The sequence below is a fragment of the Pagrus pagrus genome (assembly GCF_965226575.1).
Source record: "Pagrus pagrus genome assembly, chromosome: 11".
In the NCBI taxonomy this organism is placed as follows: Eukaryota; Metazoa; Chordata; class Actinopteri; order Spariformes; family Sparidae; genus Pagrus; species Pagrus pagrus.
Window position 1 is genome coordinate 6,573,729 of NC_140195.1, and position 24,881 is coordinate 6,598,609.

General features: G+C 40.5%; 2 protein-coding genes across 4 annotated transcripts in view; both read left to right on the plus strand.

Annotated features, from left to right (window-relative positions):
- The first annotated feature begins 1,955 nt into the window (after positions 1–1,955).
- On the plus strand, positions 1,956–6,755 carry rnf41 (ring finger protein 41). Its single transcript, XM_084367950.1, has 7 exons — positions 1,956–2,058; positions 2,943–3,039; positions 3,155–3,270; positions 3,368–3,639; positions 3,877–4,012; positions 4,839–4,942; positions 5,353–6,755. The coding sequence occupies exons 3-7, from the start codon at positions 3,181–3,183 to the stop codon at positions 5,705–5,707; spliced, it is 957 nt and encodes a 318-aa protein (XP_084224076.1). The 5' UTR covers positions 1,956–2,058; positions 2,943–3,039; positions 3,155–3,180; the 3' UTR covers positions 5,708–6,755.
- dgkaa (diacylglycerol kinase, alpha a) overlaps positions 3,207–24,881 on the plus strand; it is a 29,574-nt gene continuing 7,899 nt past the window's right edge. Inside the window, exons 1-12 of one of the 3 annotated variants that reach the window (XM_084367947.1) lie at positions 3,207–3,270; positions 9,023–9,295; positions 19,002–19,105; positions 19,439–19,515; positions 20,738–20,867; positions 21,061–21,135; positions 21,222–21,271; positions 21,408–21,482; positions 22,210–22,326; positions 23,735–23,852; positions 24,006–24,094; positions 24,499–24,618. In XM_084367947.1, coding sequence (XP_084224073.1) covers positions 9,147–9,295; positions 19,002–19,105; positions 19,439–19,515; positions 20,738–20,867; positions 21,061–21,135; positions 21,222–21,271; positions 21,408–21,482; positions 22,210–22,326; positions 23,735–23,852; positions 24,006–24,094; positions 24,499–24,618 — 1,104 coding nt within the window. In that variant the 5' untranslated portion in view covers positions 3,207–3,270; positions 9,023–9,146. Of the gene's footprint in view, positions 3,271–7,865; positions 8,123–9,022; positions 9,296–10,901; positions 11,149–19,001; positions 19,106–19,438; positions 19,516–20,737; positions 20,868–21,060; positions 21,136–21,221; positions 21,272–21,407; positions 21,483–22,209; positions 22,327–23,734; positions 23,853–24,005; positions 24,095–24,498; positions 24,619–24,881 lie in introns of those variants that run through there. The other 2 variants (XM_084367946.1, XM_084367948.1) reach the window with 2 other exon arrangements.

The window sequence follows — 24,881 nt, forward strand, 5'->3', positions numbered from 1 at the left end:
ATCATAGTAGGTAAAATGATGTGATATTTGATTTTGTCACCCAGTCCGAGCATTTGTAATGTGCTTTTGATTTCAAAATATCTATTTATACGGTGTACTGCCATCTAGCCTAAAAATATTGCAATATTATGGTAAGGCCGTATCACCAGACCCTTCATAGGTCTCATACACCAATCAACCACAACATTAAAACCACTGATGGGTTATGTGAGTAACATTGATCATCTCCTTACAATGCAATGTTCGGCTGGGAAACCTCGGGTCCTGGCATTTATGTGGATGCCACTTGACATGCACAACACATCCAAGAACTGTTGCAGACCAAGTACAACCCCTCATGGTAACAGCACTCCCCGATGGCAGTGGCCCCCCGGCAGGACAATGCACCCTGACACACTACAAAAGCTGCTCAGGAAGTGCTTGAGGAACACGACAAAGAGCCAAAGGTGTTGACCTGGCTTACAAATTCACCAGATCCCAATCCGATGGAGCATCCGTGGGACGCGGTAAAACAAGTCCGATCCATGGAAACAGGACCCAAAGGATCCAGTACAAACGGCCTGGTGCCAGACACCACAGGACACCCCCAGAGGTCTTCTGACCATGCCTCGACAGGTCAGAGCTGTTTTGGCTGCATAAGGGGAACCTGCAAAATATTAAGCAGGTGGTTTTAATGTTATGGCTGATCTGTGTATTTATATGTTAGCTGTGAGCTACATGAGAAGCTTCTACATCTTTATCTAAACATGTTTCAATCAGATGCTCATTTTAATGTGAAAATGTCCCACATGAAAGAGGCTCTTGTTTCATGTCAGATCTTTATCTCGATTGAAATGATGAGCTGCTGGCGATGATGAAGCAGAGAACTGGATTTACAAACTTAAAGGGTTTTTTGGAGCACCACATTAGTGCTGCAGGCCAGGGTGTGTTTAGCAGAATAACATGTTTTAATCAGCAGGAAATGGTTCGAACTCGAAATCTACACCTTTGTTTCCAGTGCACCTTGTAATATTTCTCACACCCCCATGTTACATTAAACAGATCACAAAGATAAAAGAATAATATACTGAACTTTTCTTAATTAGACGTGAAATTATTTGTCGCGTGCAACAGATGGATGCAATGAATTATATTCAATTGTACCTTTTTTTATTGCTTTTATTCCTTTTATCTGAATTCATTCATATTGACATTTTCACTTCTGTGTGTCGCCTTCTTGTTTTAACTTCTTAATCTGGGCTTCTTTCTGTTTGCCTTGGCTGTTCAGTTGTATGGTCCTCTATGTGTTTCCTACTCTCAAATTGTCCATCAAAGCACTTTTGTAAACTCTGTTTTTAAAGGTGCTATAAAGATAAACTTACTATAAGTAGAAGTATTAGGTTAACTGTGCAAACACTACCTCACTGCCTGAGGCTCAATTTGAGTTTTAACACAGCCACATGATCTGCTGAAATGTGATGACATTGAGCTTTGCTTGGTGTGGGAACATGCAATCACACCGGTAGTGAGGGATGACTCATGTTTTCAATGTGTTCCTCCTTCTGTGAAGCCATATTCTCATGAACTCTGCATGCAGTCTACTTTCTGCATGCTGCCTGCTGCTCATTCCCCTCCTTTTAACCTCCTGCTGCATACAGAACAATGCAGTGCATGGCTGAGATAGATGGATGTTGGACATTTTTAATGAATTAGGAGAATGCACACTTTCAGAAATGAATAAATATATAAATAAATTCCATAATTCATCCAGATACCCACAGGAGTTATATTCATTTGCTGATGTCAGTAAGCCTAGGTGTAACATATGATTGCACATTGAGAAATTCAATAATCTAATCATTTATTTTCAATATATTTTCATGTCATAGATAGATAGATTTATTTTACGGACCAATCACAAGCTCTGGTTGTCATGACGTCATGACGTCCTGCGTATCGACGACGCAGAACTGAAGTGTAGGATGTAGCACAGGACGTGGCTAGCGAGCTACTAGTTACAGTAGGACGTCTGAAAATACATTCATAGCGTGATTAGGATCTATTTTACTACACGTTCGAGTAAGTATATCAGTCAGTTATGATGTTTTCTTCTACTGTGGCTGATTGTAAACAACCATTTGTCGGTGTAGTTTGCCCAGACTGAGGTCTGTCTGGTTAGCTTGGTGGCTAACATCCAGAGGAAACCAACGGTACCGTAGGCGCTACCAGTGCTATCTAGTTAGCAACTGTCTAGTTAGCCACTTTTAATTCAAGAGGAGCAGGCTTTACTGACATCTGTACTCAAGCGTTGGGGTATTCATATAGCATGACTCCGGTTTAGCTCATTATCAACCCAAAGGCATCGCGATTTAGTCTGATGTTGGCAGCGAAATAGCATCACACGCGCTAACCTTAGCATGTACAGTTAGCTTGCTTGCCTGCTTGCAAGGCATGTTGAGTGCGATGGGAGGAAAAGGATCTGTATCGCCTCCAGACCGGTATGTGCTGCTTTCACTGAAATTAGGTCAACCACCAGTCAGCTGGGACAACAGGATGCTCTCCTCAGATGTTGGAGCTCGTCTGGTGCACTTTCACATGTCGAGGATAATATTAGAAAATTCAAGCAACGTTACGGATCAAGGACGTCGGTTTTGGGCTCTCGGATGTGAATGATGTGGCTGTGAGCTCATATTTCTTGAGTCATTGTCCCTTTACATTGATTAAATATTAAGGAAAACGTTTATCGATCCCTCTCGTTTTTATCTTAAGAGTTATCCTATTAAATAGCATAGATGTGTCTGATTATGATCATTGATCTCTCGGCCATTTAAATGTCTGAGCTGCATGATGTGGGGTTGTCTTACAAATACCTTTGCACGATCTAACTCTCAGCAACCCAGACAGTGAACAGTAATAATAATGAATAAGTTATTAACTACTGTCAATAATGTCATTTTCTGCAGGGGGTGTCTGTGTCTCTTTCGCCAGACAGATTATTTCTGCCAGATATGACGTATCACCCCTACATCACGAGCTGAATGGAAGCATTTGAGGCCTTTTGTGAGTGAAGTGGAATGAAATTATAGTTTATACATGTGTCATATATATATACAGTCATTTATTGATGCAGTTAAGGTGTCTGAAAACCTAATGTGCTTGGTTGTGTGTTGCTCAGGAGGTTGTGGGTCCCAGTAATGTACCATGGGGTACGACGTTACGAGGTTCCAAGGGGAGGTGGATGAAGACCTGCTGTGCCCTATATGTAGTGGAGTGCTTGAAGAACCAGTGCAGGCAAGTCCCAGTCTGAAGGATTACCCAGTCTTCCTTGTATCAACATGTTTCAAATTTTACACTTTGGACTCATTTTGTGTGCTCGTTTTCATTTCAGGCTCCACACTGCGAGCATGCCTTCTGCAATGCCTGTATAACACAGTGGTTCGCCCAGCAGCAGATCTGTCCAGTTGACCGCACGGTAGTGACGCTAGCTCACCTCCGACCCGTGCCCCGCATCATGCGCAACATGCTCTCGAAGCTTCAGATCAACTGTGACAATGCTGGTTTTGGCTGTACTGCCACGCTGCGGCTGGACCAGCTGCAGTCACACCTAAAGGACTGTGAGCACAACCCCAAACGGCCTGTCAACTGCGAGGAGGGATGTGGGTAAGTGGCTTCCACTTGGCAGAAAATGTACACTGCACTGTAACTGTTGGGGGCATTCATTATGAAATTTCCATCCTTTTAGTAACATTCGCAAAGTTTGCTGGTGTCAAGTCAGTACAACCAAAATGTGTTATAATTTATTATTTGCTCTGAAATATTATGCTTTGCAAAAATGCACATCATGTCCTCAGTATGGTCCACTATTAAGTCCTTTATTTTGTCTCCTTTGTCTTGCAGGCTTGAGATGCCCAAAGATGAGCTGCCCAACCATAACTGCATCAAACACTTGCGGAGCGTCGTCCAGCAGCAGCAAACAAAGATTTCAGAGCTGGAGAAAACAGTGGTAGAGCATAAACACCAGTTGGGGGAACAAGTAAGAATATTTGCCTACTCACTGCTGTACTAGCCACAACATACTTTGTTAGCCCAGTCCTAGATAATATTATTTTACAAATGTCAGTGGAATAGATTCAGAAATGGCCACATGCCATGTAATCTACTAAAATGTTTTTTTGGACCTGGGATTAAAACATCCGAGTACAGATTATGATCATTTGTAGAATATTTGCCTGACAGAATTGTTTCAAAGAATTAGAGTGTGATATTTCTGTGGTACAGGATGCTATGGATGCTTGTTTCTGTATATGATCTGTTTGATCTGTCCTTTTTGAGTTGGGTACTTTGTTTTGTACTTCATTGTTTCTGTCATGTTTATTGTAATGTGACAAAAAAACGGTATAATGTTAAACTTTCAGGTCCAAATTCAGTCCCTTGCATCTTTTTTTAACTTTTTAGTTGAAGTATTTTAAGTCTGCTGCTGTTTTTGTTTTTTCAAACATGAGACCAAAATATCCTGTTGAGAGTTCTGCCATGTTACAGTTGTATAAAGAAGAATATTTATATATAATAACCACACAACCCTATAAGGCACTGCTATTAAAATACATGCATTTTCTTATTGGAACTGGAGTTTCACAAAGCTGAAAGGACTGAGTATCAGTATTTGTCAAAAATCCAACTACAGTGAGTAAAGCGCAGAATACAGAATATTTAGATAGCTCATATAGACAGACATATCGTACACTCTGATCCTTGCAGCTTTTTAAGGCCACTGGACTAATTCTTTTATTATAAGCTCCTGTTAATCTTTAGGAGATTTTATGAAATCAGTCTCTGAAGATGATGCTTTTAATTTCCAGAAACGGGACATTCAGCTGCTAAAAGCCTACATGAGAGCAATCCGCAGTGCTAACCCTAACCTGCAAAACCTCGAGGAGAGCATCGAGTACAACGAGATCTTGGAGTAAGTGGAATTTAACCTCCTGTCCTGCTTGGTAACTAATAAAGCCCAACCAATACTAGATTTTTGAGCCAATGCTGATATCAATATTAAGGAGTATAAAAATATTGATATATCAGCCAATATACACACATTTTTTGCAATGATCCCTCAAATGTGGTCATCAAACACTTTTGGCACTGTGAATTTAATAATTATAAATTACCCCAAGCATCTTTTTCTGCATTTTAATGTCTAAAAAAGGTTTTAATATCAGACAACATATACAGCAATACCGATATATCTGTTATAGGTGATTAAAATCAGGCAACCGATAAAAATAGCTTGGGATCTGTATTCTAATATCATAATTGTCAGGGAGCTGCAGCTCAGTCCCTAACTATCTTTTTGTTTTCACTTTATCTTATCTTTAGGTGGGTGAACTCCATGCAGCCTGCCAGAGTGACCCGCTGGGGTGGGATGATCTCCACTCCTGACGCCGTGCTCCAGGCAGTAATCAAACGGTCCCTCATCGACAGCGGCTGTCCCCTTTCAATTGTGAACGACCTGATCGAGAACGCCCACGAGCGTAACTGGCCGCAGGGACTGGCCACGCTCGAGACACGGCAGATGAACAGGCGCTACTATGAGAACTACGTTGCCAAGCGTATTCCTGGCAAGCAGGCAGTGGTGGTGATGGCCTGTGAGAATCAGCATATGGGGGAGGATATGATCCTGGAGCCCGGCCTGGTCATGATCTTTGCACACGGAGTGGAAGAGATCTTATAACTGAACAGCTAGCTGAGCTGATCCAGAGACTAGGGGGGACGTTTAGCTTGGGGGTTTGCTGTGACGAGTGGGTTTTTCCTCACTCGAGTGGAACCTTGTGAATAAATCTGGCTTATTTAAAATATATAAGAGGCTCACTCCTAAGCTTGATACCTATGCCTTAAAGTAAGGACAAATATATAATGAACCTGACAAATAAAACTTAATCTGACTGATATCTAAGATAAAAGGTGAGATGTGATGTTTACAAGGTTTATATTTGGTGCATTATATGATCTGATTGTTCTGCTCCGTGTCCTAATAGAGTACTAAGCTTGAACCCCCGTTTGATGTCCTCAGTTGTATAAATGCTTGTAAATACAAATACTATATTGAATTATAAATGTCATTCTCTTATCCCTCTCACTGTAATTAGATTGTGATTTTTGTTTATCTAAGTTCTGTTTTGTCAGCCCGTGTTACTGTCAGCAGGGACGTTGACTTGGAAGATTTTTTTTCGCGTGCTTGCTTTAGTACTTAGTTCCCTGTGAATATTTCACAAGACATTGTGCTTCTCAGTTTAGATTGTCTAAACCTTCTGTGCCATTTGTTTTATTTATTGCGTTGCCTTTTACACGAACATGCTTGAAGATGTTACCATTTGATGTATGGAAATCTGCCTTTTTCGGTGCATTTGAAGTTTATTGCAGGAAAGAAAATTGATTTTGTGTTTTTTGTTGTTGCCTCAGTTGTAAATATAGTCTGAATGTTGGGTCCAGTTTAAGTGTTAAATTTGAAGTTTAACATTTGGGATTTAACTGTGTACAATTAGTTTTATTTGACAAATCAAAATGGGTCACTTGATTTGTCAGGTGAGCCTTGTACCTTTTCTGATGATTGAAATATAGACATCCATCTTCTCATTAATCACAGTTAAGTAAACATCTGTTCACTGGCATGACACTAAAAAACCATAGCTTGGAGATTGTAAAAATATTTGTAAAGTCACAGTTATGGCTTTTGAGAGGTAAAATGTATCACCATTAGTCACTACATTGTAGTAAAACAAAGGACGCTATAAAAACCCCACAAAAGTGCAGTAAACAGATGAAGTTGGATTGTGCCGTTTATAATTTCCCCTGTTAATGTTTTTGTTTGTGTCTATTATGTACCGTGTTGTACAGATGAGAAAGTAATAAAAAATGTCATCTCAGAAGAATGTATTTTCTCATGGGAATAACGAGAATTTTTAGAATTTAATTAGGAAAAAATGCAGTTCCTTAGATTACCACACCATGTCATCAGAGATCTGCAGGGAGGCACATTTCTTAAAGGCACATCAGCTTCATGTATTATGTAAATCTTCCATCCACAGAAAATTAATCCTGCTTTCAAGAAATCGGGGCAGTGAGGAGGAGACGTTGAATGTTAAAATGCTGTTGATCTAAATGAAGAGGAAAGTTTAACCACAAAACTCAGAGGGAGGAAGGTCTGACTGCTCTGACCTGACTCACTCTCCTTTTCTCTGTCTAACCCAGACACCCACATGCTTTCCATGTCTGTTATCCTCTCTTGCCAGCCTGGTCCTCTTTGTGGAGTCTAATCCCTTCACCATTGTGGTCACTGGAATGTGAAATCATGTGCTTTACCAAATACTGTGGCTTTGTTATTGTCTACACACAGTATTATGTGATGTGGTTGGTTGCTACAAGGCATACAGCAGCCCTCCATGCCACATTCTATGTATACCCCAGAAATACAAGTATTTCTGGCATATATAACAAAAGTAAAATGAAGGAATAGTGGTCCCTTTGTGGGTCATTATTTTATATTATTGTTAGATCATGAATGCTTAATGGCCAGTTTATGCTTGTGGAGATTCAACTTTAACTATTTTTGTTGGGTAACTAAATAAAAAAAACATATCATAGAAACAGAAATAGTTTATTAAATGTAAAAATCCAATTAAAATACCTCTAATTTGTACTCCAGTGTAGTATTTTGGTAACTGTCCTTGTGCTGTGTGTAAAAATACTCGTTTCTGATTGGCTGCAGGCGTTAATCGTCTTCAAACGTAGTTCCCATCAATCTTCTAAATCAATGCGCAGTGCGCGTCAAGCTGCAGGTAACCATAGCAACAGTATTAATGAAACGTCAACGGTTGACTCCTGATGAAAAAGTGCCATCCATTAGCATTAAGTTAACCGATTAACTTTTAAACGTGGACAGCTAATCCTTCATCTGTTATCCTGTCAATGTTTATTTTCTTTGTGTCAGTAATTATAGCAACTGACTATAAAAAATATATATATATATAGCTACGTCAAGGTGTACAGATATGAGAAAATAATAATGAAGGGGTGAAGTGGCCTCCGCTCAATCGAGACAACTGGTCATGTAGCTAGCTAGCGTTAGCTATATTTCAAGAGCTCTTCAGTAAGTAAGCTAAGCTTTTGTCTTTGTGAGAGTTGTTTCATCAAATTTTCTTAAAACAGTCTGAGCGAGGAGCTAGAGCGAGCTAATTTATATGGTTCTGTGTATTGTAACGTTAAAGTTTATTTCTCACTACTTTGTACAGTATCATGGGTTCATATTTGATTAGCTTGTGGCAAAATCGTGTAGCCTAGCCTAGCATAGAATGTACATGTACCATAGTCTTTGTCGTATTATGCATATACCACAAATTATTTTACATGTATACAGTATTTGGTTACCACAAACACTTATTTATTGTAACTGATAAAGGTATAGCTTGTAGTAGTCCAGTAACGTACAGCATACATTTCAGTACTACTTGCACCAAATATTTACACAAATACTCCATATGAACAATGTTAATGGAGTTACTACAATTATTATTGGTTTGTTTGTCCCCTAACCCTAACCAAGTGCACTTAAACCTAACCAGAGCATAAGCACTGCACTGTGATAAAAGAAAAAAATGAAATTTGAACCTAAAGAAAGATAAAGTTGCAGCATAAAGAAACATGGAGTTTTAACCTATCTTTGATTTTGCAGAAATGTACTTTGCTAACATTTATTCTGGCGTTTTTAATATTTTATTTCATCTCCAATTACAATATATATGCAGTCATGTATTAATGCAGTTAATGTGTCTGAAAACCTAATGTGTTTGGTTGTGTTGCTCAGGAGGTTGTGGGTCCCAGTAATGTACTATAAGGGTATAACGTTACAAGTTTCCTAGGGAGGTGGATGAAGACCTGCTGTGCCCTATATGTAGTGAAGTGCTTGATGCCTGAAGGATTACCCAGTTTTCCTGTATCAGCATGTATCAAATTTAACATTTTGGACTCTGTGTGCTCATTTTCATTTCAGGCTCCACACTGCGAGCATGCCTTCTGCAATGCCTGTGTAACACAGTGGTTTGCCCAGCAGCTGATCTGTCCAGTTGACCGCACGGTAGTGAGGCTTAGCTCACCTCCGGCCTGTGCACCGCATCATGCGCAACATGCTCTCGAAGCTTCAGATCAACTGTGACGATGCTGGTTTTGGCTGTACTGCCACGCTGCGGCTGGACCAGCTGCAGTCACACCTAAAGGACTGTGAGCACAACCTCAAACGGTCTGCCAACTGTGGGGAGGGATGTGGGTAAGTGGCTTCCACTTAGCAGAAAATGTACACTGCACTGTTACTGTTGGGGGCATTGATTATGAATTTTCCATCCTTTTAGTAACATTCGCAAAGCTCACAGGTGTCAAGTCAGAACACAACATTTGTACAACCAAAATAATAATAATAATAACCATTAAATGTTTTTTTGCTGTGAAATATTATAAATGTATGCTTTGCAAAAATGCATATCATGTCCTCTGTATGGGCCATTATTAAGTCCTTTAGTTTGTCTCCCACATTATATGATCTGATTGTTCTTCTCCGTGTCCTAATAGAGTAATAAGCTTGAACCCCCAGTTTTATATTTTATATCTCAGTTGTATAAACGCTTGTAAATACAAATACTTTTTTAAAATATAAATGTCATTCTCTTATCCCTCTCACTGTAATTAGATTGTGATTTTTGTTTATGTCAGTTCTATATACTATATTTTTATGAAATCATGCAGGTGAGCTAAACAGATCCCCCTAACAAATGACTCTATTATTTCAAATTACTCTACTAGTTCATAACTCTTGTGGTGTAACTCCAGAACTGCTCTGCTTTCTGCCAGTTTATGGCTATTTTAGATTGTAATGTTGGCACACATGGACAAGGACAACAGTCAGTTTGTGTGATAAAAGGACTGTATGCACTTTTCATTATCTTGGTCCCCAGAATAAAATGCTGGCAGTTAAAGTTTTTGGACACGTTCACATTTTTAAGCGTCACAGGTTAGGTACCGTATCATGACATTTCTACAAAACGTATCATGTTACGTATTATTATATTATGTCATATTACATGTTTATTTCATGACTTTCATGTCTGGACGTGGAGCTGACTGTGGTGGAGTTTCAGGTGACGAGACTGCCAAGCCACTGACTGCAGTTTGAATCTGTGTTTCAACATTTGTCAGCGTCAAACAAGATGGTAGCTATTTTGGACGGGGGCCACGGTGTTGCAACATTTGTAAACGTGACAACAACAGATATTTTTAAGGAGACTTCTGGACAATTTCCAGCCATGTTTGTGGCAACAAAAACAAGACATTTGACGAGAAGTCGGGCCATCTTCAGCTGTCTGTGTGGCGACTAAACAAACTCTGATAAGGTTTTCCTAACCCTAACCGAGTGGATTTTGCAGCCTTAACCTAACCAGACCATAAGCACACCATTGCTAAAAGGAGAAAATGAAATTTGAACCTAAAGAAATGTGAAGATTTTGCAGAAACGTACATTGCCAACATTTATTCTAGCGATTGAGTTGTTTTTTTATTCATTGTTTCATCTCAATTTATATCAAAGCCTGTGAAACTGACAGCACAATGCAGTGATTAAACACTGTACATTTTTAGGGGTATTTTGTATTCTTCAGTAAGAAGCATATGGTGATGTAGGCTATCCTTTAATCATTACCATACAATGTATTGATCATCGTTGGCAATGTGTCGTACATCTTGTCGTGAGTGATCTGTTATTCCCACCCCTAGCATTGATTGGCTTAGCGAAAGCACAACGATAAGTGCACTGTAAAAAAAAAAACCGAAAAAAAAAAACAAAACGTTGCTTCCAGGTTAACAGCTGCATATTAACTTTGCAGATGGATGCACGCCGGTGTGATGGGTGTGTGTTGGTGAGCACAGAGGGCGCAGAGCAGCTGAGGCGGTGCTTGACAAGAGGGGATCCGCTCACTCAGTCTGTGCTCGGCAGTAGTTCACAGCCTCCACTCCGTCAACCTGCACCCTCCGTGCAAAGTTAACGGCCACTTCTCGTCGCATCCGAGAGCCGGATTGTGATCGTCTGCTGAGCTGCACCGCGACGATTTCGAGAAGGCTGCTTACAGGAAGGTAAACGACTCACAAAAACAAACAGTAAGAGGTCCGGGACTCGGTGTGATTGAAGTTTCAATGCAGCTCTAAACGGCGTGTGGCTGCAGAGAAGCGACTATCAAATACGATAATTATAGCGTGTTGTTTTTGCCCGTCAAGATTTTTGAAATTCACGTAGGCGCTTCTGGTAATCCTGCATGGGATCTTTCTTTTAAAAAAGAGAAAGTCGTGTGTGTGTTTCTAACAGTAAATCCCTCACGCTAACGGCAACCACCAAGGCAGACCTTGTGCATTTTAATGCACGCTCCGCTGCTTTCTGTTCAAACCTCATGAACATGCATCATTTCAGTTCCCTTTGCTGTGTGTCATGACTGTTAATGTCAGGCTACTTAAGTTACCCGCGGGAGAGCCCTTCTCTCAGTCTATTTAGAGAATTGAGCGATCCATCTGTCATAGTGGAGACTGGTGAGCATTCAAGGGTATTTCAAGTATTTTAAGGTGTCATGTCTGAAGATACTCCACTGTATCTTTTATTTAAACTTCCCAGCATATGACACAACTTGATAGCCTGTGTCAGTAGTAGGTTGCGCAAGGAGATTTATGGTGTTATTGCTCCCTGTTTGAAAGGATCTTATCTGAGTGAACCCCCCCCATCACAGATTATGTTTGTTACCAGGATATGGTGCCGCACCAGCTGGAGCAGTGAAACCTCAATCAAAATACACACAAAACACCTCAAAGGGTTTTCACTGTGTTTTTGTGTTTTTGGGATAACAAAATCCTTCACAGTGTGGAGTGGTTGATGTGGGCGTTGGTGGACACTGTCACTTCTGTGTGATGTTTTTTTTTTTTTTTTTCCCAAAGCTCCTCTTTCACTGCAAATGTTGAACGTGACTTTCAGCCCTGGCGCTTACTGGAAAAACAAAACATACAGGAAAGTCCGGATACTTGATCAGTTCTGCGTTTGTTCCCCTTTTTTTCCGCCGGGCTGGCACTTCACCTGGTCGAGCTGTGTGTTCGTCACGAGCAGGTTATTTTAAAAGCTGGAGAGTCTCGGTGGTATTCATGTGTTTCTAGCTGCAGGAGAGTTTTCAGGCACAGACAATCAATAGTGTAGTCAGGTCAGTTGTCCCATTGTAAATGTTTACATCAGAAGCTAGAGGCTGTAAATGGACTAGAACTGAGCCCATTTTATGTTCTGTGGTTACATTTATAATGTTATTCGTATGCTGGTAGCTTTTGCTTTATGGTGTAGCTAGCATGATCAGAGAAACTGCATGGACGCCCTTTGTTTACAGACTATTTCACTTCTCTAAATACAGTCCTTGTATCTTCTATTTAGCCTTTACTTCCTTCATTATATCATCACCCCAAGCCTGGCTGAATACTGTATTGATGACTATGATTTTTAACCTTTGGCGTTCACAAATCACCTGCCATAAGTCAGTACTTTATTATCATGTCATATCATGTGGTTTGAATTTGCCTTTGTTCAACTGTGTCAGTGTCTGAATGCTGCAACTTATTACATCGCTGCTATCTCTGAATTTTTAGGCTCATTCATTCTTATTTAGAGTGATTCACGTGTATAATCAAATATATTTTGGTTCTCTCCGAAGACCCTCTGATTGCTGAGTTACTGACATGGTAGTGGAGAATACTACATGATTACTTTTCAGATTTGAATCATAGAAAAATTTGACATTTAATGTTTCATTTTCAGTTGTGGATATAGATCTGTGGGCGAACCAGGCGAGACTCCCTGATACGTGCAAACACTTTCACCATAAAAGCAATGTTGTGTTGTATGACAACGTGTGCCCTCGCAAGTCTGGGCAGGATTGAGGTTTTTTCTTTTTTCTGAGTAGTGATGTGGTGTTCTACAAGGCTGCCTCCACAAAAAGCTATTATGTAAGTCACATTCAAGTCTGAACTCTGAGTGATGGGCAGTCGTCACTTTGAAGCCGTGGAGCGAGCAGAGCCTCGCCTACATTTTCCAAGAAATCTGTGATTCATGCTGTGGTGAATGCCTTTTGGGTTTTTTTTTTTTCCTGTCGTGTTTTTGTCTCATTTGCAATCCATGGTTATTGTGTGCTCTAGTATCTCTACTAACAAGAGCCTGCTGTAGTTTGCATACCACTTAATTCCCTAAGTGTTACCATACAGTCGTTAAACCAAGGGAATCCCCTTTTAATCAGACCCTTGATCAACAGTGAGCTTGCCATTATTTTTGACCCTGCTTTTTGCATTTTTTTAGTCTTACTCAGCTGATAAGTCTTACATCAGCCAGATCTGTATTTGTTTTTACCAGAAACATCCAACTGGACTGGTGCTTTCAGTAGATTAAACAAGCCATTTGTCAGTACACAGTACAGTTACTGAGCTGATGTGAAGATATAAAACAACCAGGGGAAGTAGTGGTCACGGGTTGCAGCTCTAGGGATTCATGAATGTGAAGAAGTAGTTTTTTTCTCTGATAGTTCACTAAGTAAGTCAAATATTTCTGCCGGTGTGTAACTACTGGTTTGGCCTGCAAAGTGACCCCCTGAGCAAACATCCATTTATAGTGAAGGAGTATTCCCCTGTTCATGCAGTGAGTCACAGTAGCATCTGCATGTAGAATGCAATTTAGAGCCTGACCTCTGGTTTTGAAGGCCAAACGAGGCTCATGTTGTGGGAGGAGGTGGAGCAGCAGGGGGAAGACTCACAGCCACCGACTGGGCTCCCCCTTCCCTGAGCTGGCAGCCTCCCTCTCTGTCTGTGCCTCCTCCTACCTGTTAGTCACCCGTGGCAGCACTCTGACGGAGAGCAGCTGATGGAGGGAAACACTTTCCATAGCAACCGAGCATGTCCGTCCTCCCCCTTCTGTTAACCCAACGCAATCTGCACACACTCCAGTGAAGAGAACTGTTGTAGTTTCAGGAGGAAAACAAATGCCTAACATTAGATGTAGACTTCACTCACTGTTCAGAGAACCTACGCAGTGTTTTCCAACCACAGAATGACGGAGTCGGTGGCTTGCACCCTGCAAGTGTTGCAAAACAGCAGATTTCCTTGACACAAGGCGTGGGCGTTGAGACAGCTTGCACAAACATTAGCCTACATGGAAAAAAGGTCATCCCCAAGTGTACCTTGAAATCATTCTTGTAAAGAGAGTGCTGTATGGTTGTTGACAGTATCTCATCAGGACATCAAGGGTCCATAATAAAACGTGTGACATGTGTGAAAGAAAATGCCAACTCAACTGTCCACTCTAGCTCTCCAATTATTTCACTGTGTGAGTTTTTATACAGCTGTTTGGTGTTTTTCAGTTGAGTGGTCAGAAGTAAAGGCTTGTGTCAGGCTTGAAGCATACAGTTTTTCAACAAGCTGTTGCTACTTGAAGAACCACTTTAACATTTAAAATGTTCTTTACTCCTATTTGAAGAACCACTTCTGGCAGAGTATGTGCTGCCGCCATTTGTACTGTACTGATTATTTGCAGCGACATTTTGTTCAAACAGAAATGTACCTCAGAGTGTAAATCACACTGAACGATGGCTATGTTGGCCGACATTTAAATCTTTTTCGTGTCTACACAACAGAGTCTCAGCCACATAAATGTTTCTATAAAGCAACATAAACAGTTCCCTCATAAAGCTTCTTTTGCCCAACGGTGTACCCCTATCGAGAGCCAGCCCAGAATCAGTTTGTCACACAGTCTGTAACAAGCCTCAGATATTCCTCAAACGCTCTGAAATATTTATACTCGCTCCAGTAAGCTCATTTAGATGGAGCCATAATTTTTTACATCCCCTCCTCATGTTTGAGAGTGAAGACAACTGTCTCGGCACATATTACACTATTCATATTTTCTCCTCTAAGTGCAGGGGATGCCTCTTCCTGTGCTCCATGTTCTGACTGGTCCTGATTCCCACTCTGCATCATGCATGCAAATCATTATCTAATCAGGAAGTGAGGGATCAGATTACTCCGATAGGCTCGAGATCTCATTGAACCACAAAATAATGATGATGACTCGGTGAGGAGACAAAGTAGACACGATGCTGCCGGTGAGATCACGTTCCTCTGGAGAGCATAAAAAACAGGAAAGGAAATCATCTAAAATGAGAGGTGTGTTTCATGCCTATTTTTGGTATATTTATTAATTTATAAGACAGGGTTTGAAGATGGAGAGTCAGGAGTACATTTTAGGACAGACAGTTTCAGGCTGTAATCAGATGATCAGCAGCAGATGGCTTTTCATGATTCCTTCGTGGGTCAGACCCAGTCCACCTGATGGGCTGCATTCACAGAAGTGCGAAGCAAAGCTGCTGACCTTTTTAGGGAATTTAGTGAGGACGGTGGAAACCTTTTGGAGTCCAAGGACAGCAAATGTATCCGAATCACATGTAAAGAGTGAGTGTTAGATAATTTAATATCTTTTTCTCAGTAAGTTCTTTGTCCTGTAAGCACTGTGATTTTCTGTTCAGTGCAGGCAGCCGTCACTGATACCTGCACTGGCTGCACTTTAATGTGTGATAACACCTGTGGACAACAGTGTGAACAACACATTTACACTCAGGTCTTATTCATCAGCCTGGACTGAAAGCCACCACAGTCTTTTATTCCTTTTAGTTCAGTATTTGTGTAATTGATGATAAAAAGGTGTTGATATTAGACATGGTATCAGACTTACAATGGCCTACGTGTGTGTGTAACGCTTCAAAACTGTTGGACCAGGTTCAGTATTTTTATCGTATTACAGTTTCCCCCCGTATGTTCCTTTTTTAAGTGGGGTATTACCAGAATTGCCACTGGATACTTGGTTTTAAGCCAACAGGCTCACTCTATTCCACCAGATGAATAGAGTGCCGCAGGAATGAGCCCTTAAAACCTGGAAATAATTTAGCAGTGTAGCATTTTTGGTTCCCTTGTCTTGAAGTCAATATTTTTTAATGTACTTTTTGGTAAAATGCCTGAAATGATATTGTGTGGTTGACACAAGCTGAAGATGTTTTCACCTTTTGTTCATGACATAAAATACATCCCGTTTCAATTATAAAGCGTTACGTGTCCTTAAAAAGCGGCTAAACCCTGAAAATAAGTTAGCTTTATCTACACTTCACTTACTCTTACATACTCTTCAGTTAGATGCCAGAAAGAAGGGGTATTTACACATCAGTAATACATGAAATACGTCAGTAAATACCCCATGTTTGAATTATAAGGCATTACGGTGTCCTAAAAAAAGCAGTTGCTAACATGTGGAACGCTGAACACGTAGCACTAAGACGCATCTACTCACTAGTCCTTCTTTACAGATGGACTTTAGATGCAAACTTTTCTAAGTCTAACTTTCCAACTTGTAGATCAATTTGTAGTAAAGTGTGTATAGTATAGTGTAGTGGGAAGCTTAGTGGTAGCTTTTTACTTGTGGCCTTCACATTAACATTTCTGAAATCTTAAAAGTGAAGATCATGTTGCTGAACAAAAGTGTCTAAATATCATAAGCTTGTGTTTGCCACAGAGCTTGTTTTCCGCAATAATCAAAAATCCAATTGAAAAATCCCATAGACTTTTTGTTGAGGGAGCCGGAGCTAACTTTCAGGTTAGCATACAAAAACAAGTCATCCCTGCCACACTCTTACGTACCGACTTTTGTTTAAAGTACACAACATCAGCTCCAACCATTTTCCAAAGCACACTGTTGAATTTCTCATTCTCCCACTTAACGTTCCTGCCTTCCGTTCCCATTCATGTCCGTGCAGCATCAGAATCAATTAGCAGACTTTTTACGTTCTTATCTTGTCCACTGAGTAGTGTGTTTATTGTTTTTCAAAGATCCATTATAGTTGCATGGTAATGCAGGTGAAGTGCAGATTGATTCTCCACTGCATTACCCAATAACGATAATGTAATAGACACAAAACGGTATGCAGTTTGCTGTGATGGATCAGTAACCTCGGACAAATTTCAGGATGAATGCAGTGTTAAAAGCTGACACTCTACAGCATTTAGGTCCAGTATGTATCGGCTCAATCGTGCAGAATCACTGCTGTGGTCAAGACTATGTAACTTCTGCTTATTGACAAGTGATGTTTGCAGGTAAATGGTAAAACATAGTGTTAAAGGCAGAATTGCAACAAGTAGAAAAAAGTCTTGTGACTGCAGTTACACAGCATTGTATTGCTGCACAATTAATAGAAATATAATCCAAATCGCATGAAGCTGCAATTTTTTGATAAAGGTAAACTGTATTACTGAACAGCATTATAATTAAGCACTGTAGTACTTTGTATAGACCCCAACAAATGTCATATCGTCATGATTTGTATAGTTTTTCAGTTCAAATGAAAATTGTGATGCAAAAATGATCATTTCTACGAATCCTGAATCATCTCATGATCGTATTATCTGTCAAAATATCCTTATTCCTAAATCATTCAGCCCTACAGCATTATCCATCTAAAATTTGCGAAGCTACTGATCATACCAGACCAAGTAAGACTGTAGCAAAAATAACCCTGAGAGTATTAAAGAGAGCAAGAGTGCATTTTATTACTTATCATCGTAACACTTTGTTTATAGATGAAAGAATGTGTTTATTTCATCTTTAAAAATATGACACAGTATTCTCTTAATGCTCTTCCCATCATGAAAGGAATGCATCAGTGAGTCAGAGAAGCATGCATGCTATTTCTCAGTGCTTATTATGACAGACAGGAAACATCTTGGCTCACATAATAGCTGTACATATTGATTATCAGCTGCATTAAGAGTTCTATAAATTCCATGTTGATCTATGCCTATATTTCTGATGGCAACATTAAACGGCATGCATCTGCAGCAACAACGTTTAACAGGATGTCAGGATGGCAACTTTCTCTCCACCATTATCTAGTTCCTCCTCTTTCCTCAATGATTAATGAACAATAAATTTGTTTGTTTGTTTGTTTGTGGTCCCGTGTTTATTCTCCTTCCATTACGTTTTAACAGCGTGTTTGCTTCTGATGAAATCACTCACGAACCAACCACGTGTTCATTCAGACTTCATGCCTCCGACTTCTGAACGACATGCTAGGCCAATGTTGATTGCGATTGCAACCTCCTTTTCTGTGTCATATTCAAATTTCACACCTGCTTTCAGCCTTATTTGACATTTAAGTCTGTTCCTTTTGTCTGGCGGGGAGGTCCCTTGACAAGCCAGTTTGTTTTGTTTTGTTTTTTTAACCTCTCACCAAGATTCAATTGTTTATCTCTGTATTTTAACACTTCCTTGTACTCTCTTGGTCTAAACGAACAACACGAATAAAACTCCTTGTATATGCTATTGTATGAATCCAATATGGGCCAGTGAGTATATGGAAAAAGATTCTGGGTGCAGAGAATCTCAAGAGCCGAAGTACCATGGGTACATTTAGCCTGACATCATTTCTACCAGACTTTTGGCCCAGATTTCAGTGGCTAGTCACACCTTACTGATGTAAAGAGATAAAATACATACAGCATAAGTACACAAAATTGTTCATGTGTGACAGTGCAGCTCCATTTTAGAGCACCATACAAGGAAGAAATAGACATAAAAGCCTATTATAATCATTCATTGTGTTCACCAAATGTGAAAAGATATTTTCTCATGAACAGTGTTGACTGCTTTTCTGTTTTCTCTCGCAGTCACTGTCATGCTTCTGCTTCACTCAGCGTTGGATGTTTAGTGTAATTCTCCTTGTCTACAATTATGGATTTTTTACGATGCGAGATGGGAGATGGGAGATGCTATCTTTTGCTTGCAGCCATGCTTTTATGTTTTACAAAGAGGCAGGCTACTGTGCACCCACCTTCTCTTTTCTCTCCGTCTACATCTCTCTGTTTCTCTCGCCTGTGCACAGGCAGGCAGTTAGTGCAGAAGCAGGCACCATGTCCACCCCCACAAACCCAGAGGTGAAGGAACTGAGCCCCGTCGACTTCATCCAGCTACAGCAGTACATTGAATGTGAGTACAGACAGGCAGGCGGGCGGGCAGGCAGGCAGGCAGCTTTCTCAGCGCTTAACACCCCTCCCCTCCACTTCCACTTCCACCCACACACACACTCATTTACACTCGCTCATGGTTTCTCATATCTAGAGGAGGCAGCAGTCACCCACAGTCTGTTTTTTGCAAATAAAGCATGCACATCATTTTTTTTCCAGATAAATCTATATTCATTGTGTAATCATCCTGTTTGTGTACATGATATCTCAGAAATGTGGAATGAAAATCGTCACGCCGAGCAAGGTGATGTGTGAACCGTTTATCCTTGTGTAACCTGTGTGTCTTTGCTCCCAGACTGCAGCCTGAAGGTGAAAGACGTGCTGAGGGAATTTGATGCAGATGGCAGGCTGGCACAGCACAGACATGGAGAGGTGAGGGGACGCTGTGTCCTGCTGTTCACCATCAGGTCCACCCCTCCAAAACTAACTCACAGTGACGTCAGCCACAAACCACATAACTGAGCCGAATTAAAGCTCCCAGCACAGCAGTTTAGTGAGGAATGAGCATTTGATTTATGTACATTGTGCAGTTATTAATTGTCCTACTCTTATTAATTACATTCAAACCCATCGATCATGTGGACTAAGCTGTCCATGAGAAAAATCTTCAGTGCACTCGAGCAAGGTTGCAAATGTAAATTACCTCCTTAGTTTTGCCCACGCAGGAAGGCCTTGCCGAACAGTGCGCTGGCTGCCCTCATGCAGTGTAAGCTGAAATGTAATTGAAAAAGGTCTTTCCAATACTGTACATCAGGGGCTTACACTGCCAGCCAATTTGTGCAGGGAGCAGGTGCAGTAATTTCTGATGGCTTATTTGGCTATGTACAGTTTAATTAGATGATTATAAGGATATGTTGTTTTTTAAAGGGAGAAGACACAAATACTACCCTGAAATACTAGTTAATATCTGTTAAAATACACAAAACAATGAGGTTATCGGTTGTAAATGGTGGCATCTGCAGAATAATGGCGCCTTTTCTATGCGTTTTCTTCTTTTCTTCTGTGATCTGGCTGCCTTGCTGTGACATTATTTATTACTGGAGCAGCTCTGCAGGGTATCAACCATGGAAATGGAATAATGTCAACAAGAAATGGGTTTGTGGTTCACCATTATCGAGGGACAATTGCTTGTCAGCCCCGCAGGATATTATCATGTGAGAGAGACAGATAGCAGGCCACACAGATGGACTGAGAGCTTGAATCAGGAACTTGTTTATTATCTTATGTCATTGTCAAGTGAAGACCCTGCAGCCACTCCAAATTTGGAGGCAAACATATTTTTACTTAAAAAAAATGATCGATTAAATGATTGTGAGAAACATCTTGGGCTTTTGAAAGCCTCTTGACCCACACTGGATGCACTTAAATGGCTCAACAAGGCTGTTCTATGAAAAGGACACATGTCAGCTAAAACATTTTCCCACAGTGGTAACAATGTGATCATAATCTTCCCTCATTTCTAAGAAAAGGCAAACTTAAAGAATGCAGACACTAACATGAACAGTACACACACTGGACGTTAAAACATTTCATTTTACATGTAATAAAATGTTAGTAAACAAAAATATTTCTCTCCCATTCATTCTTTTTCCAGTGCATCAATGAAGAAGGCTTCCGTCTGTTCCTGAAGACTTATTTAGAAGTGGAGGACTTCCCTGTGGATCTCTGCCAGCGACTCTTCCGCTCCTTCCAAAACTCTGAACCCACCCAGGAAGACAGTGCCAGTGAGATTGTACACCATGTATTAACACAACTCACTGCCTCCACGCTACTGTGCTGCAGGCCCTTATCAATTTACGCCATGGCCTATTTGGCATACTTTCATTTATCACCACATGCCTGTGAGGTACTGTTTGTGCAGATATGGTAACCAGAGTATTCACAGCCCTCCCTCTCTCTCCTCCATCTCTCCCGCAGAGGAGGTCTTTCTCAAGGATGTTTCATGTTACTTCTCCCTACTGGAGGATGGCCAGCCCAGGGACAAGCTGGAGTGTAAGTCCTTGGTTTTCTTTGATGCTCAAAATAATGAGTGATGACTTGGTCCAGCTCTTCCACTTTCATTTCCTCTCTCTCTTTAGTTGCTTTCAAGCTCTATGACAGAGATGGCAATGGGGTCCTCGACAGCTCCGTAAGTTGTTAGAAAATCTTTTTGGTGTTATTTTAAAAAAAAAAATGTTTTAAATGTGGCTTCTTGATTTTAATTTAAAGTACTTTATTAAATCAGCCACACTGCTGACACAAGCCTTTTGTTACTTTTTAAACAGGAAGTGGATAGGATTATTGCTCAGATGATGCATGCTGCAGACTACCTCGGATGGGATGTGTCAGAGCTGAGGCCGGTAAGTCCCAGAATGCTTTGCTCTAAAACACATAAAAAGTTTGTAGATACTGTACTTTACTATACATCCGTGCCAAAGCAATCACATATCGATGGACACATTTGTTTGCACAAGCTATCTCTTACATCATCACGTACAGTATATGGCAGCACTTGTTACTCATTTGCTAGGGTTGGTAAAATGATAAGCTTCCCCGCATCTGTGAAATCACAAATTCCAAGGCACAAGTGCGATATCCAACAAAATTTTCCTCTTTCACAACACAGACACGCAATAAACAAACAAAACAAAACAAAAAACGAGAAAATAGACATGAGTATAACAAAACAGACTGCCAGATCACAGAAAAAGTACACTTGTATATGTCAGCCCATACAGTGACTATATTGTCCACAAGTGGATTGATGGTCAGAAATAGACAGAAGGTCCAAGACAAAGACCAGAGCGCTGAAATCCAGACAGATCAAGGTACAGAAGAATAAAAAACATGACAACTCTTCCTTTTACCATGTTCAGCAAAGGGTCCCCAGATTTTTAGTGGATATCGGAACCGTATCATTTAACCATTTTTCAAAGCAAGGAGGGGAAACTGATTTTCATTCTCCCAAAGCAACCCTTTTTTTTGCTGTAACCATACCAAACAAGAGGGCTTGTTATACTGTATGGCTTTTTAAATGATATAAAATGTGTGTGCTGATCTGATAACAATAAAATGTAATTTCATCAGGTTTTGAAGGACATGATGACCGCGATTGATGCTGACAGCAGTGGCACTGTGTCTCTGGAGGAGTGGGTGGAGGGAGGCATGAACAACGTTCCCCTGCTGGTCCTGCTGGGTCTGAAGGTACTTTAAAAGCAGAAAGTTTATCTTTTCATTAAGGATTTGGCCTCGAAAGCCGAGCCTCAGCTGTATTTCATTTTTACAGCAGGTGTCTGACAAAGTAGTGAAGCCTACTTTTACTGCTCTTGTGAAACTCTGGCCTTGCCTGCCACTCCTCTGTCCTTCGCCTCCTCCCTGTCTATGAGGGCCTTTTTGCCGACTCAGTGTTACAGGGTGTGGTAATGTCATCTCTCATGCAAGCTCTGCACCATCAGAGTGCTTTAGTGTTTTCCATTTACTCTGCACAATCTGTGCCCGCATTTAACAAAGTGCTTACTAGAAATAGCCATCTTAAGGCTGATGCACTAAATGATATATTTTAATAATGCGTGTATATATGAAAATGGTTGTCAAAAAATCAAGAACAGATAAGTTTCGTGTTTAGGTGTCGTTTATTGTATTGCCAGGAATGTAAATGCCACTTAATGTCAGACCGCATGTCTGTCCGACCACTGTGACGATCTAAAACCATGAACTGGACTCTGTCACAGGGTTTGGCCTCAACAACAATGCGAGGGACTTCCCCTTCAGGCTATTTCTAGCCACCAATAGACATTTGAAGCCTGGGGTGCATGAATTCAGCCCCCTCACAGTTGCTCTGTGCTGCTTCCCGGGCTGACTGCAATGCCTCATGCAGTAAGTGATAGGCCGAGGCATCATGTCGGAAATAATGTGTAAGTGTGTAATCTGGGTAAGAGGGCTGGTCGCTATGTAAACAGATTGAAAGCAACCTTATAATCTTGTGTTGAGAGTTTCAGATTATAGTCAGTGTTAAACTTAATATCTATGGTGCTACACTGTATGTCATGACATGTAGAGAACTTATATACTGCATATTCAGCAATCTCATTAAGGCAAGGTTAGTCATGATTAGGGTTGCAATGGTACGAAATTGTCATGGTACAATAACCATCTCAGAAAATACATTTTTTTTATTATCATTATTATTATTGTCATTTACAAGACCCTTAAGAAATGAAAAAAGGTTTGTTTTTTTGTTGAGGAAACTGAGGAACCTTTTTTATAATTTCCCAAAATATGAAATCTTGGCCGTGAATTTCACACTAACGTGGTAGAATTTAATACCGTAGGTAAACAAATGTGCAAGGTAAGACAACTATTAACTTTTATACCACAGTAAACCAGTATACTGCTGCAACTTTAATCATGAGTGTTGTTTGAAAAACAACTGTGAAATGTAGGGTTTGTGTAGTGTTACCCAAATTTGACAAGGGAAACCTGATGCAAGCTCAGTTTGTTACAAACGTGTATTAGTTTAAATTTGCACAGTAGCAAAGATCTTAAACCACACTGCTCTTCTTACTCCTCTTACTTTCCCCATTGCTTCAATTATTGTTCCTTCAACAACCAGGTGACCCAGAAGGACGGCCAGCACCTTTGGAGGATGAAACATTTCAACAAGCCTGTTTACTGCAACGTGTGCCAGAGCATGCTGCTGGGTCTGAGGAAGCAGGGACTGTGCTGCACCTGTGAGTACCTGAACTCACCAGAAGAGGGTGACACTGCAGAGACATTTGTCACTCAAACTGGTGGTGTCAAAATTGAGAATTTCAGGATCCTTTTCGTGATTTACTTTGGTGTAAGAATCATATGACAGCCGTGTTTTGTGTCCTGCTGTACAGGCTGCAAATACACAGTCCATGGACGCTGTGCTAACAGGAACCCGGCCCCCTGCACCAGGACGTATGTGAAGTCAAAGAAAGATACTGGGGTATACCAGTGTCTCCGTGACACCATTTACAGTGACACACACAATCTAAATTAGATGTCATCCTGTGTCTGAGTGCTCTTATGTGGATGAAGGGCTAGGCGATACGGCATTAAAATAATGCTGTGATACTTTCAGGCTATATCACGATGCACAATATATTCTGTATTTATTAATCTACTCAACAGCACCTCATAAATGCTAGAACAAGTGTTAGAATAAGTAGAACTAGTCTGATAAAGAATATAACCTCACTTTACTGAAATGCAGCTTTTCAAACCAGGAAAAGACAAGACTTGATGTGTAGTCTCATATTACAATAACAATATATATAATACGATATATATATATATCATATATATCGCCCAGCTCTATGTGGACATTAAAACATTCTTCCCACGTTTCAGGTTCCAGCGCACGACTGGGTGAGTGGGAACTGTGACTCTCGGAAGTGTGATAAGTGCCAGAAGAAGATCAAGAGCTTTGGGGGCTTAACAGGCAAACACTGTGTGTGGTGCCACACGATGGTGAGAAAGCGTCTTACTGTGTCACTGATTTAAAATGAACAGTTATGTATTCATTTATAAAGCTCTGCAGTTGACACTTCCAAACTTCCTCCTAAATTAAAGTTTGTAGTTCCTTCATGCTACACAAATTTAAAACATATACAGGCTTATTTTCATTTATATGCATATATATTTTCTATATATTTATATCCTCTCCTCGTCCCGCTGTAGTCCTGTTGAACAGTCGGTTCGGATGTTGTAGTGGAGACAGGTCTCTCTAAAGA